Consider the following 22338-nt stretch of genomic DNA (forward strand, 5'->3'; position numbering starts at 1 on the left):
TGTCAACACGAACTATTAGTAACTTTGGATAGATTAGGTCTAGCGCACAATTTATAAGCAACTTTGATCGTAATTTTGATCTATCTCTGGCCTCTGTGCGGAGCTGTAGAGGAACAGAAGATGAATTTAATTTACATTCGAGCTTAATACAATGCTAGGCAAATCCGTTAAACAAGTGCCTCTACATGACGCCATCTGTGCAACGACGACGACGACGGTAGTCAATTGTTAATCAGGGAATTATTCAATATCGCAGTTGCGACTTAACTTCCGTCGTTGTCGAACCGTTTTTCTTTTGGTAGTGTGGATCAATCCTCGGTTATATCGGATCGGTTAAGATTTATGGACTTTTTGAAAAGTTGAGTGCGTAGCGTGATGTGGTAGAAATTAGTAGAAAAAACTCAATTATCTCTATAGCAAGGAGTAACGTACTAACGCAAGTTCGGTGAAAGTTGATTACCATAGTTATCAAGCTAAGACGATATTTCCTTGGAAGTGTTACGAAGCAGAGAATCAATCATCATAATTACTATCTGCTACTAATCTTAGCTACCTCCAAACCTGATTTGATTTACTACAATTGCTTATGTAACGGTTTTTGAAACATTTTTCCACTTTATTCTTTTGGCGCCCAATGTGGGTGAAAAAGCTTCTACGTAATTTGAGAGGAAGATGAAGGTGATGCGTTTTTCCAGTTTCAGCAGGGTTCTATAGTATTTCAGGAATAGTGCGTATCTAAAACGCATACATGTTAACAAATAGACGGTCTTCTTTGAGGCGACACAAAATTTGGGCATATGCCGAGCTGACTACTGTCCCTTGATGATTTCAGTTAACCCGTGGGGGAGTTCCATCCCCACGTACTCGAGGAGGGCGATCAGACCCGTGTCTGCAAAGGACTCATCTGAAGTGGCTCCGCCACGAAGCCTCACCGGAGGTAATCTGGTACCATGGGAACCGGGATGGCCTTCTGAGAGCATATGCTCCAGGAGAATTCCTGGAGGATGTGTTCTCGGCCCGGTTATTTGCGGTTGGCTTCCTAGTGGGAGTTTTATGGTGGTTGTGGTTATGCCTAAATCGCGGGCAGAGCTCCTCGGAGCGGAGTTGCGCTGTACAACTCGGGTGCCGTACCCCTTAGTTGCGGCAGAGGTGTTAGATAGGCCTCGCATCCACTGGTATGAATGCTGAGCCTGCACCAAGTATAAACCAGGACCGTTGTGCTTGCATGGCGGGGCTCTGATTGTAGTCCCAAAATCAATCCGGGGGTGGGATTATGCCTACCTGGCAGGTCCTCACGTTAAACTCCCCCAGGATTTTCATGTCCCTTGATGCGTCCTTCTTCCACAAAAATTAAGAAATATCTGGTTTCACTTAAAAAAATCTCCTCAAGTGTTGGCTGCAAGTTGGATCTATTGATATCGTTGGAAAAAAAGTATATTTTCGATGTAGCTCAGCCTCAACCTAGCACCTCTTCGAATCAATCTTCATTATAATTCAGATAAATAGTATTTTAACCATTTCTGACATTCAATTCTTCACTCTTGTTTCCTATCATTTTTGGAGAGAATCCTGTCAGGCGCCATACAAATTGCTATTAACTAGTCTATCCGCTCCAAGAGACCTTGCCTAATTACCATTTACATATATAAAGCCGTTGCGTCTCGCAATTACTTTCAATCAGATTTTAGCGTAGTCCAACCTTCGCACTAATCGAATAGATTCTAAACAAATAAATCGAGCTATTGTTGACGAATTGAAACGCATCTGTAGGGAATGAAATATGTCCAACTCGTCAGATACAATGTGATTCAATGGTGCATGCTTCGTATTTCCGATTCAATTAAAACGCTGTATGTGCGCGCGTACTCATCTCATTCCATTGCGAATAGCGTAACCACAACCTTTTGCATATGTACCATGGATGCGTTCGCGTGTTTCACCAATTCATCTGATACAATGTTTATAGATAGTCCCTGCCTTAGCCGTAGCACCAACTGAGGCGACAAGAAACTGAATAGCCCCAATCAATAAATAAAACTTTTCGAATTGATCATCATCAAATTGCATATATGTATGTAGGCCAACACCCGAATTTGGGGCTAACTGAAAAACAGTGGTGTACAGTGGATCGGTAAAAGTAACTCCAAAATAGAAACATTTGCGACCGGAACATGAGAAACAATTGTTTACCGCCCAAATGGCGGCTAAGTACATTGAATGCTGCCGGGATTCTGGGCACGCTGCGCGTTCAATTGACGCTCATTGTGGTGATTTTAATTAGTTCATCCCGAGTTGAGTGTATGTTCGAAGAGCCACGGCAGCCATCATATTTGGAGGCCAAGGTCGGATCGTATGTCGTGTTCAACTGTCCCGTTGACTTTCCACAGGATATTGTCATACCTTATGTTCTACACTGGAGCAAGGATGTGAGTATTTATTGATAAGGAAGTTCATACAATCAATCAAATTATGGCTATTATACATTTTTTTAAATAAAAGAAAAGGAGAATTACATACACAATTCTGCGTCAATACCTTCCCGATCATCCCCCCAATTATCTTGATCTATTGGTCGTGTCCTCCAGCTAGAAAATCGTGGTAGCTATTCGCAATTTGTATTACCTGAATCCTTCGTCTTGGTTTCATTTTTCGTCCTTTCCTGTTAGTAATCATTTTAGTATGCTTCCCTGGTACCCCAGATAGTAGTGGGTCCTGAATGAGCTGGTACGATTCAATTGCCCTACACTTTACAAAAGAATATAGAAGAAGCTTAAAGGCTCGACTTAGTTACATCGAGTTATTATACATCGTTCTAGGTAGAACTTAAGGTGGGGCCCCCATATATGGAGAAGGGGGGTGTAACATTTTTATTACCGAATATAGTCATGTGGGGTGTCAAATGAAAGGTCTCGATTAGTACTCGCCAAATCTTAGTCAGACTCCAGAGGGAAACGGATTCTGGAAATGGCGGCGAGAACCGGGCTCGTAGTTTTAAACACCTGATCCACGCCAACGTTTCGGCGCCCAGGTTGTGAAGGAAGCATTCCTGACATCACTTTTGCGTCGGAATCTCTGGCATCATCGGTGGACGGGTGGCGAGTCCTAGAAGACTTCTCGGCAAGTGATCATCAGTACATTGCGTTCGAGTTGTTTGAAGCTACTTGCCGGCAAGGACCAACACGACGTTCCCCCTGTGTGTGGAATGTCGTGAGGGTGAACATCGGAAAGTTCGTCGAAGCTCTTGGAGCAGGTAGGGCCGCGCTGGGGGGCACTCCGGGGGGTGGTGGTGTCGCAGTTGATACCGTCGTAAATTGAGTGATGAATCTGATAACGGCGGCGTGTGAGGCTTCCATGCCCCGGAGATGCCTCAGGCGCGACAGGCCTTCTATGTACTGGTGGACGGCAGAAAATGCCGACCTACGGAAGGAGTGTCATAAGCTCCGCCGTTTAGCACAACGTTTGTACGCCAACGAGTAGGCATGTGTCATAAAGGCACAATATAGATCAGCAAAAAGGAGACTCCGCAGCGCTATAAATAAAAGCAAAGCTCGCGGCTGGCAAAATCTTGTTAATGAGGTGAATGATGACCCGTGGGGGCTTGGCTATAAGCTTGCCACTCGGAAAATCGGGGCTCTGCGGAAGCCCTGCATATTGAGCACCGACCAGATGGACTGCATTGTGCGGGTATTGCTTCCCATATACCCTGTACGGGTTGATGTAAATAGCGTGGAAAGCGTCGTGGATTGCCCCCTTTTTACAATGGGAGAACCCGAAGAAGCGGTTCTCACTATGAAAAACAGGAAGGCGCTAGGTCCTGATGGCATGCCGGCGCCAGAATTGCTGCTTGAAGTATTCAACGCGTGCTTGAAGAATGGCATTTTTCCTTGTCGCTGGAAAGTGGCCAGACTCGCGTTGATCAGTAAGGGTAAAGGAGACCCGGAGCTCCCGTCTGCATACCGACCGCTGTGTATGCTTGACACGGCCGGAAAAGTGCTCGAGAAGCTCATCAGGGGTAGACTCGCTGAAGCGATCCGTGCTGCCGGGGACTTATCCGCAAGGCAGTTCGGGTTTAGAACAGGGAAATCTACAGTGGATGCTGTTATGGAGGTCGTAGATGCGTTTAATCGAGCCGGGGCACACAGCCGCCGATCTCGACGGATAGTGCTCCTCATAACGCTTGATGTCAGAAATGCCTTCAATTCCGTAAGATGGACAGATATGCTAGTCACACTAGAGAACTCATTTCACGTGCCAAGCTATCTCTTGCGGATATTGAGGGATTATCTGAAAGACCGCTCCCTGCTCTATGAGACGCTAGAGGGCCAGAGGAGGATGGATGGCAATTTTGGGAAGGTGGATTGCACTACATAGCATAGCCACCGCTCCCCCCTGAAATCACGTCGGGAGTAGCGCAGGGCTCCATCTTAGGGCCGGACCTCTGGAACGCTTCCTACGATAGTCTGCTGAGACTCGATATGCCCGAAGAGTCGCGCCTGGTCGGTTATGCAGACGACGTTGCGGCACTTGTTGTCGGACGCACTGTTGAACAGGCGCAAAGCAGACTTGGCATATTGATGCGACGGGTAAGCGGATTGATGACTGCTCACGGTTTCAACCTTGCGCTGGAAAAAACCGAAGTGGTCATCCTGACCAGAAGGAGAATCCCCACCCTGCGTCCTATATCGATCGGCGAGTTGACTATAGAGTCAAAACCAGCGATTAAATACCTTGGTTTAATGCTCGACTCGAAGATGAGCTTCTTCGAGCAAATCAAAGCAGCTGCGGACAGGGCTGCAGCAGGAGTCGCGGCCTTGAGTCGGCTAATGGCGAATGTCGGGGGCCTATATCAACTAGGAGACGTCTCCTCATGGGAGCAACGCAGTCCGACCTTCTCTATGGTGCGGAGGTATGGGCTGATGCCCTTGACAAGGAGATGTATCGTAAACGCCTCGCCCAAGTGCAGAGGCGGGGAACTTTGCGAGTGGCGTCTGCTTATCGCACCGTCTCCGAACCGGCTGTGATGGTGATTGCGGGAGTGATCCCCGTTGCCCTCCTTGCCAAGGAGCGCAAAGCTATCTATCGCCGTAAGGGCGAAAACTTAAGAGAAGTGGTTGCCCATGAAGAACGTCAACGCACCCTTAGCGAGTGGCAACTTTCTTGGCAAAGTGAGCCAAGGGGCAAGTGGACTGCGCGGCTCATCGACAAATTAGGCCCATGGTTGAACAGAGGTGAGATTGATTACTTCCTTACCTAACTTCTAAGTGGGCATGGAGGTTTTCAGTCTTACCTGCACAGGGTTGGGAAGGCGCGATCTCCTGATTGTGTGTTCTGCAATAGAATGGCAGATGACGCTGAACACACTTTTTTCTCTTGCGAGAGGTGGGACGGCCTCCGCCAGCAGCTTTATGCAGACACGTACACGTACAAACGTCCTTTACTCAAATATAGTTCCTTAAGAAACAAACAAAACCTTTCATACCTGAAGCGCCGAACTTCCGGTTTCCGACTCGTTTATTAATAAATATATGATATATGGTTACCATTGTTAGGGTATATCGCGTCAACCACACGCACCATCGCTCGTGGTTCACTAAAATGCGCTTCAGCTCCCCAGGATTTTTCGAGACGCGTACACTTCTTCTCTACTCTTTTGCGCCAAGTGCTCTTGTGACCACTGGTTGGCAATTTTGGGAAGGTGGATTGCACTACATAGCATAGCCACCGCTCCCCCCTGAATGTGTAACTTATCCACTGCCGCTACGTTTTCAGTTTTTAGACAAGGCAGCGAAAGTGGATCGAGCGCTGACAACGCGTCGGGCAAAATTCACGTCGTTGTCATCAAGAACCATTTAGCCATATTGATAAATATGGACATGACAATTTAAAAGATGTTTAATCTAACAGGGACTTTGGCAGCTAACTTTATCTAAGGTTAAAACTATGGAAATTAACCTACAAAATGTTGACTGTTGTTGTTTAGAGATGAATGGGTACCTGGAGGAAGGCTAACGAAAACCTTCATCTGATATTGTTGGTAGTTCTAAAATAAGGTCGAGGAGAGACGGGAGGGTAAGGATAACGATGGGTAAGGGATTAGAGAGGGAAGGAATTTGATTACATACTCGGCCAGAATGCTCTGGGTTGGACGTGTTTGGGAGGTTTCGTAATAACGTCGTTGATATAGTGATGGAGGATCTGCCTTTCCTTAAGCCACTGCTGTTCCTTGAGGCGTGGCTTCTGCATCTGATAAGGAGAGGAGAGGATGGAGCCGAAAATTATGACAGGTCGGATTAACTGCTTGTAACAGAAAATCTAGACTTTTGTTGGAATGGGCAGCGTGGAGGAGCAGAGTATGGGGTATTTGAAGGTGTCGTTTGCACGATTTAGGATGTTGGGTAGGATTGAGTTCATAGTAACGCCAATGTCTCCCGGTTTCAGGACATGGATTTCAGCTAGGTTGGTGCTCCTATATGTTAAAAAGATAGATTATTGTAGTTGAAAGCAGTAGTTGAAAAAGTCCTGTTCAGTTTTTGCTTTTGCATTATTTAAAGGACATAGCGACAACCTCGAGTTTTATGAAATTAATCGGTAAAATTGAAGCAGTAAATCTATTTAAGAGAAGAGGGTATTGGAACAATCTGCCCTATTGCTTGGGAGTAGGACCATGAGTATCGAAGAGAGTTAATTGAAGCATTGACTTCAGCTTCAATGGCTTTCGGGAAACGGTTAGCAAGGACGTTTGCTTTTTCGTAACGGGATGTCTTGTGAAAGGGTAGTGGATATCATGTGGTACAGAAATAAGAATACAGAAGGTCAGGGAGATTATTGGTACGAATTCTTGATATACTATCTGAATTGCTTTAGTATATTGACGAAACGTAAGGTCGATGATATCGTTAGGAACTTTCTGATTCTGTAGGATTGGAGTTGGGACAGTCTGGCTTTGACAAACTCGTTTATAAGTTGGCAGTTGGCATTCCTGAGATCCGGAGCTGCTAGTGGTGGTGAGCAAATGCCTCAATCGGGGAGTTGGATTTTTTTTTTTTTTTTGGAGTAGGGTAGTTGAATGCGTTTACGCACAGAGTGTTGGACTCCCGGCACAGCACGCTGGCGGACTACCAACTAAACACCTCCCTGTCATCAGAGAACTAGCCTGGAACCGTTTGAAACATTACTTCGGGCTAGCCCTCCCGGCTTTGGGAGCCTTCAAGTCAGGGAATTCCTTTCACCAACGGGAGGGGAGGGGAGGAAGGGACTTGTTAGTTCAGGGAATCCGTTATCGTCCGATCCCTCTGCCGGTCGAGTTCAATCTTCTTCGTAATAAGAAGAGCCCGAATCAATGTCAATGTTGTCTGGAGAGAACTCCCCTGTGTCTGCATAAAGCTGCTGGCGGAGACCGTCCCACCTCTCGCAAGAGAAAAAGGTGTGTTCAGCGTCATCCGCCACTCCATTGCAGAACACACAATCAGGAGATCGCGCCTTCCCAACCCTGTGCAGGTAAGACTGAAAACCTCCATGCCCACTTAGAAGTTGGGTAAGGAAGTAATCAATCTCACCGTGCTTTCTGTTCAACCATGGGTCTAATTTGTCGATGAGCCGCGCAGTCCACTTGCCCCTTGGTTCATTTTGCCAAGAAAGTTGCCACTCGTTAAGGGTGCGTTGACGTTCTTCACGGGCAACCACTTCTCTTAAGTTTTCGCCCTTACGGCGATAGATCGCTTTGCGCTCCTTGGCAAGGAGGGCAACGGGGATCACTCCCGCAATCACCATCACAGCCGGTTCGGAGACGGTGCGATAAGCAGACGCCACTCGGAAAGCTCCCCGCCTCTGCACTTGAGCGAGGCGTTTACGATGCACCTCCTTGTCAAGGGCATCAGTTGGATATTACGGATGGTGGTAACGTAGCCGCTGAAGGGGTGGTGTTTGGAAGCGGAATTACGTTGATGTTATTAATTAGTAGGAAATGAGCGAGCGATGAATGACTGTAACTAACAATGTAGGTAGGTGGTCCCCCAGCAATGCAATTTGCGACCGTTGCTATTGATGTAAGAGTCCAACCAGGAAGTGTGGTTGACGTTTAAACTACAACTCAAAATTATGTATGGGGTATGGTCCACAGAAAAAGATTTGAGAGTGGATAGGCCATTCGGATCAAGGAGTTGGTTGAGACACTAGCGGGTAATGGCGTATACGAAGCCAGAGGCGGTTTCGATTGAGGCGATGGTAACCTGTAGAGATCTTGGCTGAAGGAGGGCGGAGGAATTTGACAAAGGCTAGTTTTGTGGTGCCTCTTGCAAGCAATAAAGGAGTTGAGTAAGGATATTGTCTGCCTATTCTCAAAAAGTTGAAATTTGGAAAAGTTCATTGGTATCGGTAGTGGAGCATAGTTTCACACAGGAGCACTATTTGTGGATTGTGTTTGTTTGGAAGCTCATGCTGGTGAGCCGAACTGATTATAGAGCTGATGAGCGACTCAATGGTTCTAACATCCATGGCTGCATGCCAAAATGTAGATCATCGTATTGAACATTATCATGAACTGCGGGATTGTGTAACGAAATCTGAAGATCCGGGATGGCTTGTTTATATGGTGCTTGTGGAGTCGGGGAGCTTGGGTGGCCGTTGTGTAGTACACCGATGAAGGGTTGAATTCGTTGACATCTCGAGCAGTTTAGTGGATGGGATTCGGTTGGTCCAGGAAGAAGGAGGTGCGCTTTTGGGGGTTCTCCCTCGCGACTAGTTTGGCAAAGTTAAGGCACTTTTGGCGGGGGGGGGGGGGTCGTCGATTGCCCCATATTCTCATTTCTGAATACAGTTCAAGCTTATAACACATTTTCTTCCGGAACGTAATGCAAATTCTCGCCATCATGTATAATAGTGTTCTGTAAGTATCATTCAGTGATGACTCCGACACTCAGAATAAAAGTAGATCCACACTACAAAGTATCTCAGTCTATGAGTTACATATTGTGTTTGCAAAATACAACAAATGTCCACTGATGCATTCAACTTTGTATTGTTAGCAACTATGTGGATACAGGCATAGCTTGCAACCCCCCTGTATTGTCACATAAATAAATCATTACAAAAGGGCAATGCTAGGAGTTTTATTGAATTATCCAAACGAAGTAATCATCAATCATTTCAATTAGTTTAAAAACAGTGTTGGATGCTTTATTTCTGTTATTGCCACGCTACACCGCTTACAGATGTGTAGTTTTTCCATTTGACCGTAGGGTCGGCCGGGTTAACCAAGTTGACTTGATCTAATTAGTTGAATGACTAGGAAATTCGATGAGAAAAATTTTAGTGAATGAAAAGACAAAACACGATAAAAGATACTACTATAACTGCAAGTGTTAATTAGGGAGAAATTACACGATAGTTTGAACTTATTGTAGTCAACAGTACTCGTATATATGTAAGTGAAACTGCGTACATTTGTGTCCTAAAAACACAATTTGTTGGCCGGCTGTGCGGAAAGTATTGAATATCAGATATAACCCTGCTCTAGCATATACAAAACATTTATTCGCGACGTTTAACACATTTGTTTACAATATTCAACGCGAAATCTGATATTACATAAATATAGATGTTAGAATAGTGGTGAACGTGCTGAAATAGGGTAAATGGTACATTTCCATGCGACGTATGATGAAAAAGGAACATTGGAAGGAGATTACATACTTAGAAGTCAACTGATTGTTTATAAACGATTCAGATTATTATTATTATTATTCTGTTAAGGGAAAGTCGCACTGCGTCCTTGAAGAACTATTGTGCCCCTTTTACTGGTTATAGTGTACCTATTGATCATAGTATCTCAAGCAGGCCTGTAACCGTTAGGAACTTTAGTATGTTCCCCACTTCCAGATGTTTCAGCTTTGCGTCTGGTATTAAGTGTTCTCCCAGATGTATCGACTTACTTTGCACAAGTGCCGGACACTGTCCCAGGACGTGCATTGAGGTTTCGTCCTCCTCCTCACAGAACCTGCAGGCAGTGTCCGTAGATATCCCTAGCTTCCCTAGGTGATAGTTCAGCCGACAATGACCAGTGAGAATTCCCACTATGATTCGGAGGTTCTTTTTGGTGAGGTTTAAACAATCCTTTGTACGCATGGGTTCGTATCCCCCAATAAGCACCCTGGACTGCTCCATCCCTGGTAGGCCCGCCCAATATAGTTCCCTCAACCGTTTCTCCTCGTTTTTTAGATTCATAGCCATGCAACCGTTTCCGATTCTACAGAAGGGTTCTGGCCCGTGTAAAGGCATCCCTGCTCCCTTCTTGGCTAGTTCATCCGCTGCCTCATTGCCTTCCAACCCAGCATGGCCTGGAACCCAAAGTATCCAGACCTTGTTGGACGAGCCAAGTGTATTCAGTCTCTCAAGGCATTCACATACCAGTTTCGAGTTCACCTGGTTGGACCTAAGTGCCTTGATCGCTGCTTGGCTATCGGTGAGAATAGCTATGTTCTGCCCCCTGTAGTTCCTTTGCAGATTAAAGGAGGCACATTTGTCTATGGCGTAAATTTCCGTCTGGAATATGCTAGTGTACCTGCCCATTGGCTCAAAGTACATTCTCCTTGGACCAATGACACCGGCACCCGCTCCCTCTGCTGTGAGGGATCCGTCAGTGTACCAAGTAATCAGTTGCTGGTTTAACCCGTATGTCGCAGCCAGGCTCTCCCAGTTTGCCTTGTTACTCCAACGTGTTTCAAACTTCTTATCGAAGTGAAACCTCGTTGGCATGTTGTCCCTCGGTATCAGTAATTCGGGATACCGCCTAGAAAGGATATCAATCTTCTTTCGATTTAGGCAACTCCCCGCCTCACTCATACTACCAGCCATCCTGAATATTGATCTCCTTGCCTGCATCTGTATGTGCAGATGGAGAGGGATTAATCCCAGAAGGACCTCCAGGGATGCCGTTGGGCATGTCCTCATTGCCCCACTGATACACACGCAAACCAGCCTGTGGAGGTTATGTAATTCCCTGGCTTGTGTGCTGAGTTGGGTTCTTTCTGCCCAGATTACCGCTCCATAGGTAATCATTGGCCTTATTATTGCAGTATATATCCAAAGTAGTATCTTCGGGCTGCAACCCCATTTTTTTCCTGCTATGGATCTGGAAGTCATCAGAGCCCTCGTGGCTTTCCGACAAGTGTTTCCGACATATGTCTTCCAGAGTAATTTTTGATCTAGCGTAATTCCTAAATATTTGACCTCTGTTTCTCGTTTCACCTCCATATCATGTAATGTTATGGCTTTCAGGTGATCCAGCTTACGCCTCCTAGTGAATGGTACTATGGCGGTTTTGGTTGGGTTGATCCGCAGTCCCACCTTCCTGCACCAGGCACTAGTAACCCTTAATCCAGTTTGGATTCTATCACATAGGGTATCTTCATATTTGCCCCTACAGATTAGAACAATGTCGTCCGCGTAGCCCTGGACTTGTATTCCAGTATTAGTTAACACGTCCAGGAGTTCATCCACTACCATACTCCACATCAGCGGCAATAGTACTCCACCCTGTGGACAGCCTTGAGTGGTGTTCATGATAATAGAATTTGTACCTGTTTGTACCTCTATTTGTCTGCTTTCAAGCATTTTGCCCATCCAGAGTGCCAGGGTGTTTCCCACTCCTTTGCGGCTCAGGGCATCCTGTATCTCTGTGTACGATGCGTTGTCGAATGCTCCTTCGATATCCAAAAACGCGCACAGCGCAATTTCTTTTGTTTCTATGGCGTCCCGTAGTACCTCTGTCAGCTGATACAGAGCAGTTTCAGTTGACCGTCCTGCCCGGTAAGCGTGTTGACAGTGATGTAGGGGATTACGCTTTAGAACGTTAGTTCTAATATAGTTGTCTATGACTTTCTCCACTGTCGATGTTAGGCAGATTGATCTGAAAGATTTAGGGTGAAAAGGATCCTTTTTATCCGCTTTCGGAATAAAGACCACTTTTGCCCGTCTCCATGCCCTTGGTATGTAACCCAGTGCTATGCTCCCCCTTACCACCCTCAGAAAAGACTCTAAGATAATTTCTAGGCCTCTCTGGATAAGTGCTGGGAAAATGCCATCTACTCCGGGAGATTTCATTGGTTTAAAAGTTCTCACTGCCCATCTTAGCCTAGCTTCTGAGCATACCTCTTTTGCTAGTTTCCAGCTCTCTTTCCTTCCCCTTTTATTCGTTGTTGGGGTGTCAGGCAGATAGTTGTCGCCTGCCGACGAGGGATAGGACCCCGGGAAATGAGTTCTGAGAAGCAGGTGTACCCTGTCCTCCTTATTCTCGGTGAATGTCTCATCTTCCTTTTTCAAGCAGACAGAGGATATTCCCCCGTCTTTGGCTACAGCCTTGTACAGCCTGGTTGCTTCTGTGATCTGTTCAATCCCTTCACAGAATTCCCTAAAGCTGTTCCGTTTCGCTTCCCTGATCGCGTTGCTATACGCAGTCAGTGCATTTTTATACCTCCGTCAGTCCCCGGTTTGTTTTGCCCGGTTAAAGAGTTTTCGTACCTCCGTTCTCATTCTGGGTAGGTTCTTGTTCCACCATGGTACATCCCTTGATGACTTGACTGTCTTGGCCGGGCAGCTGGCCTCATATGCGTCAATGACGATTGTTTTGAGGTTTTCCACCACCGTTTCTAATTTCAGTTCGCTCCTGATGTCACCGGCCCCTTGAAGGTGGGCAATGTTGTTGCTCAGGTGCGTTTTTATTTCGGAGTTACCCTCAATGTCGAATCTGATTATCCTGTGATCAGATATTGAGGGTTCATCCGACACCCTCCAATTCCTGACCATCCCGTTCATTAGGGTATTTCCTAGAGTTATATCTAGTACCTCTTGTCTGGTGCTGGTCACAAATGTTGGAGTGTTCCCTACGTTGTATATTTCTAACTTATTGCTAAGAATAAATTCGAGAAGGTACTCACCTCTACGATTAGTGTCGCTGCTTCCCCAGACTTCGTGGTGGGCGCTGGCATCGCAACCGAGAAGAAGTGGTAACGCCCTCTCCTCGCAATACTTCGTCAGCTTTGCGACTTGTTCCGGTGGAGCCCGGCTCTCGTCTCCTGGGAAGTATCCCGATGCTACAACTGCCTCTCGAGTGCTCCTCCCGGCTTCCAATGAGACTTGGATAGCCACAAGGTCCCCGGTTAAGAACTCTGAAAGACATATGTATTTTAAATTACGTTGGAGAATTATGCAAGCTCTTGGTTTTTCACAAGAGGAGTCCCAAATTACCTGCATGTCTCCTCCTTGCAGACCGCGAATCTGTCCCCGGTACACCCAGGGCTCCTGAGCCAGCACTATTCCAATGTTCTCCTTGGAATTTGCCCTTGCAATCACTGCAGATGCAGCTCTCGCATGGTGGAGGTTTATCTGGGCTATCTTAGTGCTGGCCATTGGCTCCGTTATTGTTTGGAGCTCTTCTTCACTGTCGGAGTGTCACCCTCCTCCTCCGACATGGCGCTTTCCTGTGCGTCGCTGTCCACCCCGAGCCCTAGGAGTCCTAGGTCTAGGTCGTCCAGCTTCTGCTCTTCATTGGGCAGCAGGTCTATTTCGCTGGTTGATCCAGTTCTTTCCGCCTCTATGGCTTCCGCGACTTCTTCAGGGACCTCGGTAAGTTTTTCACCCGATGCCTCCTCCGAGGTCTCTTTCCTTGGCTTTTCCTTATGCACATGCACGGGTATGTTGCTAAATCGGTAGTTGATATGACAACTCCGACGTTTAATTGCCTCCAGGGATCGGTCATCTACCCCGATCGTGAGGAGTTTACCCTCGCTCTCCACCTTGCTTCTGAAGACTCTCCATAGTCGAGTATGGAGATCTTCTTCTGAGCAATTAGGAGTCTCATAAGGTCTTCCATTTCTATTGCCGCGGCCTTTGGCCTTTGGTATATCATCCCCACCACATGTTGACAGTTTCACCCCTTCCCAGCCTGGCAATCTAGGAATTATGGTTCTAACCCATTCTGCGGTGCCTTCCGTCACGCAGTCCACCAGTATAAGGCCTGGTCTTAAGCGTATCCCGGTAAACGCCAATTTCGACGTCCAACCCTTGATCATCTGCTTGACGACAAGTTCCTCAATGATTTCCTGTTCCTCCCGAGTGAGTATTTGCTCGGGAAACCTTTTTGGCAGTATGGCTAGTCGAATGCCCTTGACCGCATTAGCATAGCTAATGCCGGGCTTCCTGGGTCCTGCCTTCACTCCTGACCTGCCGGGTTTTCTCCTGCCTTGGGTTCAGGTCTGGATTTTTTGGGAGCATTCCCTTCATGCGGGCTGATCTCTGCTGCTCCCCGCTTTCTCGGCTCCGGTAGAGATGGCTTAGGTCTGTCCTGAGCCTTCTTAAGGGCCTCATCTGGTTTCAGGTCTTCCTTCAGATAGCGCAGGCACCATTTAACCCTGGCGCCACTTAGACCTGTCTCCTTCCTGACGTCTGTTATATTTATCTCAGACGTGCTTTTGCTGGTCCCCGCTCTTTGAGCAGTGGTGTTCGTTGGCTGTAGTCCACGCAGTATACCAATGCTCACCTTGGATCCACTGCTTGACGTCCCAACTTCTCCCTTCTTGGGTGTAGTCACCTGGCTCTCAGTAATTCGGAGACGTGCCTCCGCCTGATTAACCAGTTTTGGTGCGGTACGGGGCCCCGCTTTTTTGGTTTTTGTTTTCTTTTCTAGTTTTGTACTCATTCGATTCCCACGAGTATGGGGGCTAAGGGGTCCGCTGTGCCATAGCCACCCTTAACACGGTAAGGTCTAACTTACTCACTGAGGCGACCAGGTATCAGTGAGGCTCCGTTCGAATATAGTCAGTTACCCCCGACTGCAAACTATCCAATGGGCACGGTTCGCATGACACCCTGGATTGGGGGAGATGTTTTTCGACTCCCCAGTCTAGATCCGTAGCGTTTTGTTAATAGTAGGGTCACCTCGTACAGGGTGTGGCTATCACCACTCACTAATGGTCTTGGTAGACGAGAGGCTTGGCCCCTGAAAAGGCACACACCGTCCCAGAGGAGAGACAGCTCATCCTTAGGGAGAGATAGGTTGGCCTCAGGGAGCTATGTTCCGCATCAGTCTATCCTGCAGTGCACTGCTTGACCCCCACGTTTCAGATACTTCTCAAATCCCATAGTCAGCCATTGTATCGAACTAGGGGGGTAGGGTAGAACCCTTTCAGTATTTCGGTTGTTTCCAGAATCTGACGAAAAAAAGACTCTAAATTAGCGCTAATTGCATTGAACTAAATAGTGTTAGGAAAGATTCTGTGGATGAAGTAGATGTTTATAGTGAGCGAGAGCGTTTATATCGACGGCACTGGAAGTTCGTTTGCGTTTCTTAGTCCGTGTTGGGAGTACAAATGACTGATTCGACCTATTACATCACCAAACCGGAATAGATCATTCATTCATATTTATCCCATTAATAAGCAGGGTTTTATCCAACGAAAAACTCATCTGATGTCATTCTCGAGTAATATGCGTATCATCACTTTCTCGACTATCAATGTCGCATCCAAGATGCTCAGTGTTCATTGAAATATCACGCAAGGAAGACATCTAATCCGACATGTGCGACCAAGAACGAAAGCTAGAAAAAACGGGGTAGTTTCTTTCTAAACTTTTCCTCATCTCAAATTGCAACCGGAAATGTTGCCAAATTGATAAATGTCGCATAAAACGCTTGCTGCTGAGTGAGTTAGCGTTACGGTCAAGTGGGATGAGTCCGCTGTCCATTTCGGTTCAAAATGCGCAGAACACACTCAGATGTTGAACATGAAAATGGCAAAAGTTAAGTGCATAAATAAATTGATGGTAATAGTCGCTAAGTTGATAGTTGTGATTTTCTTCAATAGAAAAGACTTACGAGCATATGGTTAGCAGAGGGTAGGACAGTTCTATGGCAACAATCCAATTATGCTAGGCACAAGTAAGTTCTTCCAATTAATAACTTAATGTATGCTTTCGGCATATTTAAATGAGGAGTTACATGCTGAGTAAATGGACGAGGTTCAAACTGACTTTGGGGGAGCTCTCTAGCCAGGGGAGGGTAGTGTCTGTGGCTTCCTACAATTCAGATAGTAAAATACGCATTTCATATTACTCACAGGAACGTACCGGTAACCGAGAGAAGATTTAGTGAAACAACTCCCAGGACTGTGATATATTCAGTTGTCCTTGAAGGATTGTAACGACAAATTGAGATTGCAATGGTCAAAAGACCATCCTGAGTAACCGGAGAAGCTCCTCCTCGGACACCACCATGTCGTGGTGGAGGAGTCTGTGGTAGTTTATTAGTTTAGACTAAGGGTGTTCAAAAACATAGGAAGACGAAATCAAAGGATGATAACTCTCTAAGTGGTAAGAAGTCACAAACTTCGAATTCACCCGCGACTTTGAGAAATCGGGTCATGGCCAGGCACGGATTTTTGAGGCCTCAGCAGATTCATGTTCCACCACGGAGAAATCTGTGGAAGACTTCAGTGGAAAACCTACACGCGGTGTCTATGGCTCGGTCAGCCAGAAAGGATAGTACAGCAACTCCCTTAATGAGAGAAACTGGAAACCTGACTACGGCCCGCCTGTCGGTGACACTGTTGCCTAACCCTTCCAAAAAACGGGGAAGCAATACTCGGCAGGAGAAAACTTCAGCGGCAAAGGAGTAGGGACTACAGGCTTACCTGTCAGAATCTTCTCCTCTGCCTCTACCAGGAAAAGCGGAAGAAAGGGAAGCTGGTGATGTAGACGAAACTAATCTAAGCTCGATATGTGGAAACAGATCCATGCAGCCCGGACACCGTGAACCTGGGAGGGACGACACCGAAAGGCACTGCGAAAGAAGGCGAAGTTTCTTGGGAATGAGAACATAGAGAAATTGGATGCAAGAAAGCGGAACTTTCGCCGGAAGGTGAGGACAAGCTGGCAGTCCCGGTGGGATCCACACTGAACGCAGCAGACTTTTCAGTTAGCGGCGATTTTCATATTAGACTGCACTTATGTCTACAAACATAAGAGATAGTCAAATTATGCAGCATGCAAAGTTGCAGGACCATCCCTGTATATTTCTGGTTCAAGAGTCATAGGTTCAATCTGTGCCATTGGATCAGTCAATGAGACTAGGATCTTCTTCAATGAAAGATCCTCGAGACCGAGGGCTTGCGTTCTGATGTCAAAATTGTTAGATGCAACCATGCTGAGACAATTCTGTTCCCAGGACCTTGTTGCAGTCAACTTACAATACCAGGTTAATGGTAAGAGAAGAAATGTTATAGTTGCCTCTGCTTACTTATCCTACGGTTCTTTGTGTCCTCCGCCGACGCAAAAACTAAGGAATCTGGTAGTGTATGCAGAATCAAGTCGCTTTGAACTCTCAATAAGTTGTGATGCGACCGCTTGGCATATTTGTTGGGGCAGTAGCAAATGCAATCCTAGAGGAGAGAATGTGTTTGACTTTATAACTTTAGCTGGTCTAACTACCGCGAACATAGTGTGTCCCTTACATTCTTGGGACCAAGAAAAAGTGAAGTAATTGACCTAACAATCAGCACTTCAAATTTGTTAGAGTTGATTAGAGACAGGCGGGTATTAGATGATGTCTCACTCTCAGATCACCGTTACTTAGAATTGAGTCTGAATATTGCCGGCGAACAGTCTATCATACAAAGACGAGATCCTAGGAAAGCGGACTGGACAAAGTTCAGTGAACTCCTTGGCGATAAAGTGGAGTTTCCTAGGAGAATAAGGACCTCTCTGGCGATAGAAGATCAATCACACTTTTGGAGTGCTTTGAAGAGGCTTGTCCTCAGTCCTTGCAATAAAACGGTTCCATGGTGGAGTCGAGAACTACAAAGACTTAGGAAATCCACCAGACGACTTCTAAATCGTGTTTGCAAAAGCAACAAGGAAGAAGATTGGTTAAACTTCCGGAATTCACAACAAGAGGCTCATAAAACGTTCGAAACGAGACTCTTTTAGAGCATCCTGTGAGGAACTGGAAAGTGGTCGGGAAACTTCCAGGCTGTGTAGAGTCCTTAGTAAGGATGATTCGGCCAGGTTGCACTCTCTTAGAAAACCGGATGGTACTTTCACGATCTCCAGAGTTGAGTCTATATAATAATAATAATCGTTGGCGCAACAATCCATATTGGATCTAGGCCTTGAAGTGTGTTAGAGCACTTCATTCAAGACCGTAACGGTACACTACAGTAGACTGTAGGAGGCAATGTGGTCAGCATTGCGCTCGCCCGAGATTATTACCCTGATTTGACTCAGGTACTCATTCACAGCTGTGTCGACTGGTATCCGACGTCAAATCACGATTCAAATTCCACTGTCACCAGTGAGATTTGAACCGTGACCTTCCGTACGGTAGCCTAGTGCTCTAACCACTCAGCTACCCGGACTATATAGACTCTCTTGAAAGTACACCACCCGGGAGAACAGGTCTCAGAAGTGGGAGAAAGAGAATTGGTGGTTTCTGCAAACCTTTTAACACAAAGGTGTTGCAAGTGGAATTGGGGTACTGCGAAAGCGGTTGTTATCAATGAGAAGGCGAGAGCTGCTATACTATCATTTAAACACTTCAAAGCGCCTGTCATGGATGGCACCTACCCAGCAATGCTAAAGGAGGATGAAGGATGTCTCGCTCTGGGCAACGTGCCTTCCTTTTGACAAAAGGTACCTAAGCCTGGGAAAGATGACTATTCAAACCTAAAGAACTTTAGGCTAATTTGCCTAAAGTTCGTCATTTTCATTGAACTCTCTGGTGAGACTGGTTAGGTGTCACATTCGCGAGAAGGCGCTAAGGTCGCACCCACTAGATGAAAACCTGATGAGTCTGCTCTTCCCTCTTTGGTTTGAAAGATAGAGGAGGCAGCTCTGAAAGGCCAGTACCCAATGGGGGTGTTTGTGGCCATTGAAGGGGCGTTTAACTGTGCACCCTTCCAAAAGCCCTGTGATGCCGGCAGAGGGCATGGTGTTGATGAAACTTTAATTAGGTAGATCTATGCTATACTAAACCAGAGATTGGTGTGTGCTGAGGTGGGTATTGATCGCTACTTATCAACGCTATCGCCACTTCTATGTAGTATGTTGATCGGATCACTACTATGCGAACTGCAGAAAAAACAATGAAAGCTAGCTAGCTAGATCAGCCCCTTCTTCAATCTGATTTCAAAGCAGAGGTGAGGCAACGTCTGAGGAGTTGCCTCTGCCTTGGATGAAGCCCCAAATCGTCTAATGCTTGCAAAATTATGAGCTGACCCAAAAAGGAGGGGTGCGTGCACCAATCCATTTTCTCAATTGGTACGGTCCGCTATCTAATTAATTGCCTTCTGAGCTCATAATTTTGTGGGAGGTTCGGAATTAAGACTCTGGTGGAATAAAGAAATAATAAGCAGGCACACATAATTTTGTCCGGGTTTGCATTTTCTCGTCATCTCGTCTGCTAAGATATCAATCGACATCATTCCCGAGATGTCGAGTGCCGTATCATCTGAGACGGTCCTGGAGGCAAAGCACACCCTCTAACTATTCTTCTGCAGACTGCACTCACCACTGATTGTTTCGATTGAGTTCAACTTCGAGATGTGTTACGTTATCCTGCTAACTCGCGGTAGAGAATCTTCCAGTAAAAAACATCATTGTACAAGATGTTCCACAGTAATGCGTTCAGTATGGAGCCCGTGGAGACAGCGTACTTTTTGGTCCATCATCTGTGTCATACCAGAGCTTTCGTCCTTGTAAATATGCATTTTCGGTAAAACCAGTGACCAATTTGATGGCATCAATAGTTGATCTAGCTTACCGGAAGCTACACTGCCAACCTAAATGGCCTCCTTGGTTCCCAAAAACCGGGAATATTATATTGTAAGTTACCGCTCCAACATTTCCCTACTGTGTCTGGAAGACAGATGGGTTTATAGGAGAATGCTTCACCTGGAGGTTAACCAGCCTTAGACAGCAGTACCAACTTCTGCAACTTTTATGATGCAGGAAAGATCGCCTAGGACATGCACGCTTTGAATAACTCAATGAATATGCCCGGTCTAAATTTCACGGCAAAATTTCAGGCCTTATTTGGCATGTCATTCGGACGAGGAGGGACGGGGAGGGGGGGGGGCTTATTGCGACCTTTTCTACCGCAGATCTCCAACAACTAGCCTCTAGTGACTGCCGGAAGTGCCGCACATTCAGAGATCGCTGGAAGGTGTCAGCCTCCGGAATAGTGCACATGATCTACGGAAGTGAACGGCCTGTCAATTATCCCAACATGATTCTATAAGTGCTCTCCCAGGTCTTTATGTGCCCGCCGTCGAGCGGATCTCTTTGGAAAATTCTCTCTTGCGCCGCTTGATGGTTAGGTTGAGGTTCTTGCGACCATGCTGGTGTTCTATAATTTAAGCAGAGCACCCTTCACGATAGGTGTTCTTTGGCCAGCGATATATCTACCTGGGTAGACGCATCTAATAATAAGTTCTAACATTCACCACTTCTTGTTATAGTTTGGTTATCCTACGCGTGAAAAGATAGTATCTGACATGAACATATATTTACACATTAGTAAGTATGCCCCTGTTTGCCAACTAGGGTCACGCCTGGTAGAAAATCTAAAAACTCCTCACAGATCTGTCTGATTGTTTGTGTTCTGCACATCTGTCCGTCTGTAACGTGCATTTTCCCAGAAACGGTTACTTCTAGTGATGTGAAATTTTGTGGAAAGGTAGAAACATCATTGTATATTGAGTTTGAAGGGGTATGGGGAGGGGTCAACACACATGCCAAAGGGGGGGGGGGGGGGGGGGTGTAGTTTTTTTCTTGCTGAATATAGGCATTCGGGGTATCTAATGAAAGGTCTTGATTAGTATTTTACGATGCTGGCCTTATTTTTGACGTTTGATGCACGAGAGGGGCAGGGACAGTGTGATAATAAGTGATAGTTTCTTTCACGGATCCCTTCTCAGACATTACCCAACCGAAGCAGACTTTCTTCGCCTTGGGCTCAGGCCTTGGTTTGTCACCCATTAGCCTGATTGAGTCGAGAACGGAATGTTGGATTTTTTTCTATATTTAATTCTTAGTTTTATTTATTATAGGAATGATTTAGACAGGGTAGTTAAATATAAACTAAAAACAATAATTTATTCCATTTCAGGGTCAAAAAGTTTTCTCGTGGTATGATGGTGAAATCTCTGCATCAGAGCTCTTTGTAGGTCGACTGAACTTTCTCGACAAACATGAAGGATATGGAAAAGCATCGGTGAATCTAACATCGATACGAGAATCTGATCAAGGATGGTATGAGTGTAAGATAACATTTCCGAATCGAACCCCTAGTTCAAGAAATAATGGAACGTGGTTCTATTTAACTGTTTTAGGTAAGTATGCTCAATTGGCAGTACCCCCGTACACCTTTATGACTTATACACATGAAAAAGATTCATAATCATAACCTTCTTAGGAGGATCACTCATCAAAATACCGCCCGTCAATCAAACAATCATGGAAGGAAAAACTGCATTTTTCCATTGTGTCATGAAAAGTCCGGAGAGCTCACAGATACGTTGGTTCAAAGATGGCAAAGCACTTTCAGAACTTGTTGATTTAACTCATAGGTCGATGCAATCACCGGATGGAAGTCTAAGTATCGACCCCACTATGATGAGTGATTTGGGAGAGTATGAATGCGTTGTACGGAACAATGACGGTGAAACACAATCAGCACGAGCCTTTTTAAATATTCAGTGTAAGTATTATGAGCAGATAATGCAATGTTCTGTTAAGTTAAGTTGTTTGCAAAACAAAAATTTATTAAAATCAGTTCAATGTTTGCCTGTCTGTTGGTTACTCGCACTTTTCTCAGAAACGGTTATACCGATTGACCAGAAATTAGGTGATAAGATGGGAACTGTGAACGCCCAGACATGCAGTGAGTTACATCTTTCTAGGTTGAAATTAAGGGTGAGAAGGTCCTCATACATACAAAAGGGGGTGTACAATTTTTTTCTCACTGAATATAGCTATGTTGGGTATCAAATGAAAGGTCTCGATTTGTACTTTTAGAGTCCAGTCTTAGTTTTGATATTTTTTGGAAAGGTAGGGCGTGCGAGAGGTCGAAATTGGTGATTTTTTTTAACGGACCCATTCCCAGAAACTACCCAACTGAAGAAATAATTTTCCAAGAAGCTTGAAATGCTCTTCTACTGTTCTACGCCATGTAGTTCTAGATCGATATGTTGACCGGCCATCGTGGGATAGTGGGTTCCATTGCATGGCATATCCTGCCTGGAAAAGGCTAGGAAGAGCTGAGGAAAAGGGTGACTAGTTGCTATTAAAAAA

At 45.7% G+C, this 22338-nt stretch overlaps 1 protein-coding gene across 17 annotated transcripts in view; it reads left to right on the forward strand.

Annotated features, from left to right (window-relative positions):
- The first annotated feature begins 226 nt into the window (after nucleotides 1-226).
- LOC119661605 (protein borderless) overlaps nucleotides 227-22338 on the forward strand; it is a 30773-nt gene continuing 8661 nt past the window's right edge. For 3 of the 17 annotated variants that reach the window (XM_038071007.1, XM_038071022.1, XM_038071023.1), the window contains exons 1-4: nucleotides 254-678; nucleotides 1967-2426; nucleotides 21155-21377; nucleotides 21461-21745. In XM_038071007.1, the coding sequence (XP_037926935.1) occupies nucleotides 2172-2426; nucleotides 21155-21377; nucleotides 21461-21745 (763 nt within the window). In that variant the 5' untranslated portion in view covers nucleotides 254-678; nucleotides 1967-2171. Of the gene's footprint in view, nucleotides 679-1966; nucleotides 2427-21154; nucleotides 21378-21460; nucleotides 21746-22338 lie in introns of all 17 variants that reach the window. The other 14 variants (XM_038071011.1, XM_038071019.1, XM_038071009.1 and 11 more) reach the window with 14 other exon arrangements.

Source organism: Hermetia illucens, chromosome 1 (genome assembly GCF_905115235.1).
Source record: "Hermetia illucens chromosome 1, iHerIll2.2.curated.20191125, whole genome shotgun sequence".
Lineage (NCBI taxonomy): Eukaryota > Metazoa > Arthropoda > Insecta > Diptera > Stratiomyidae > Hermetia > Hermetia illucens.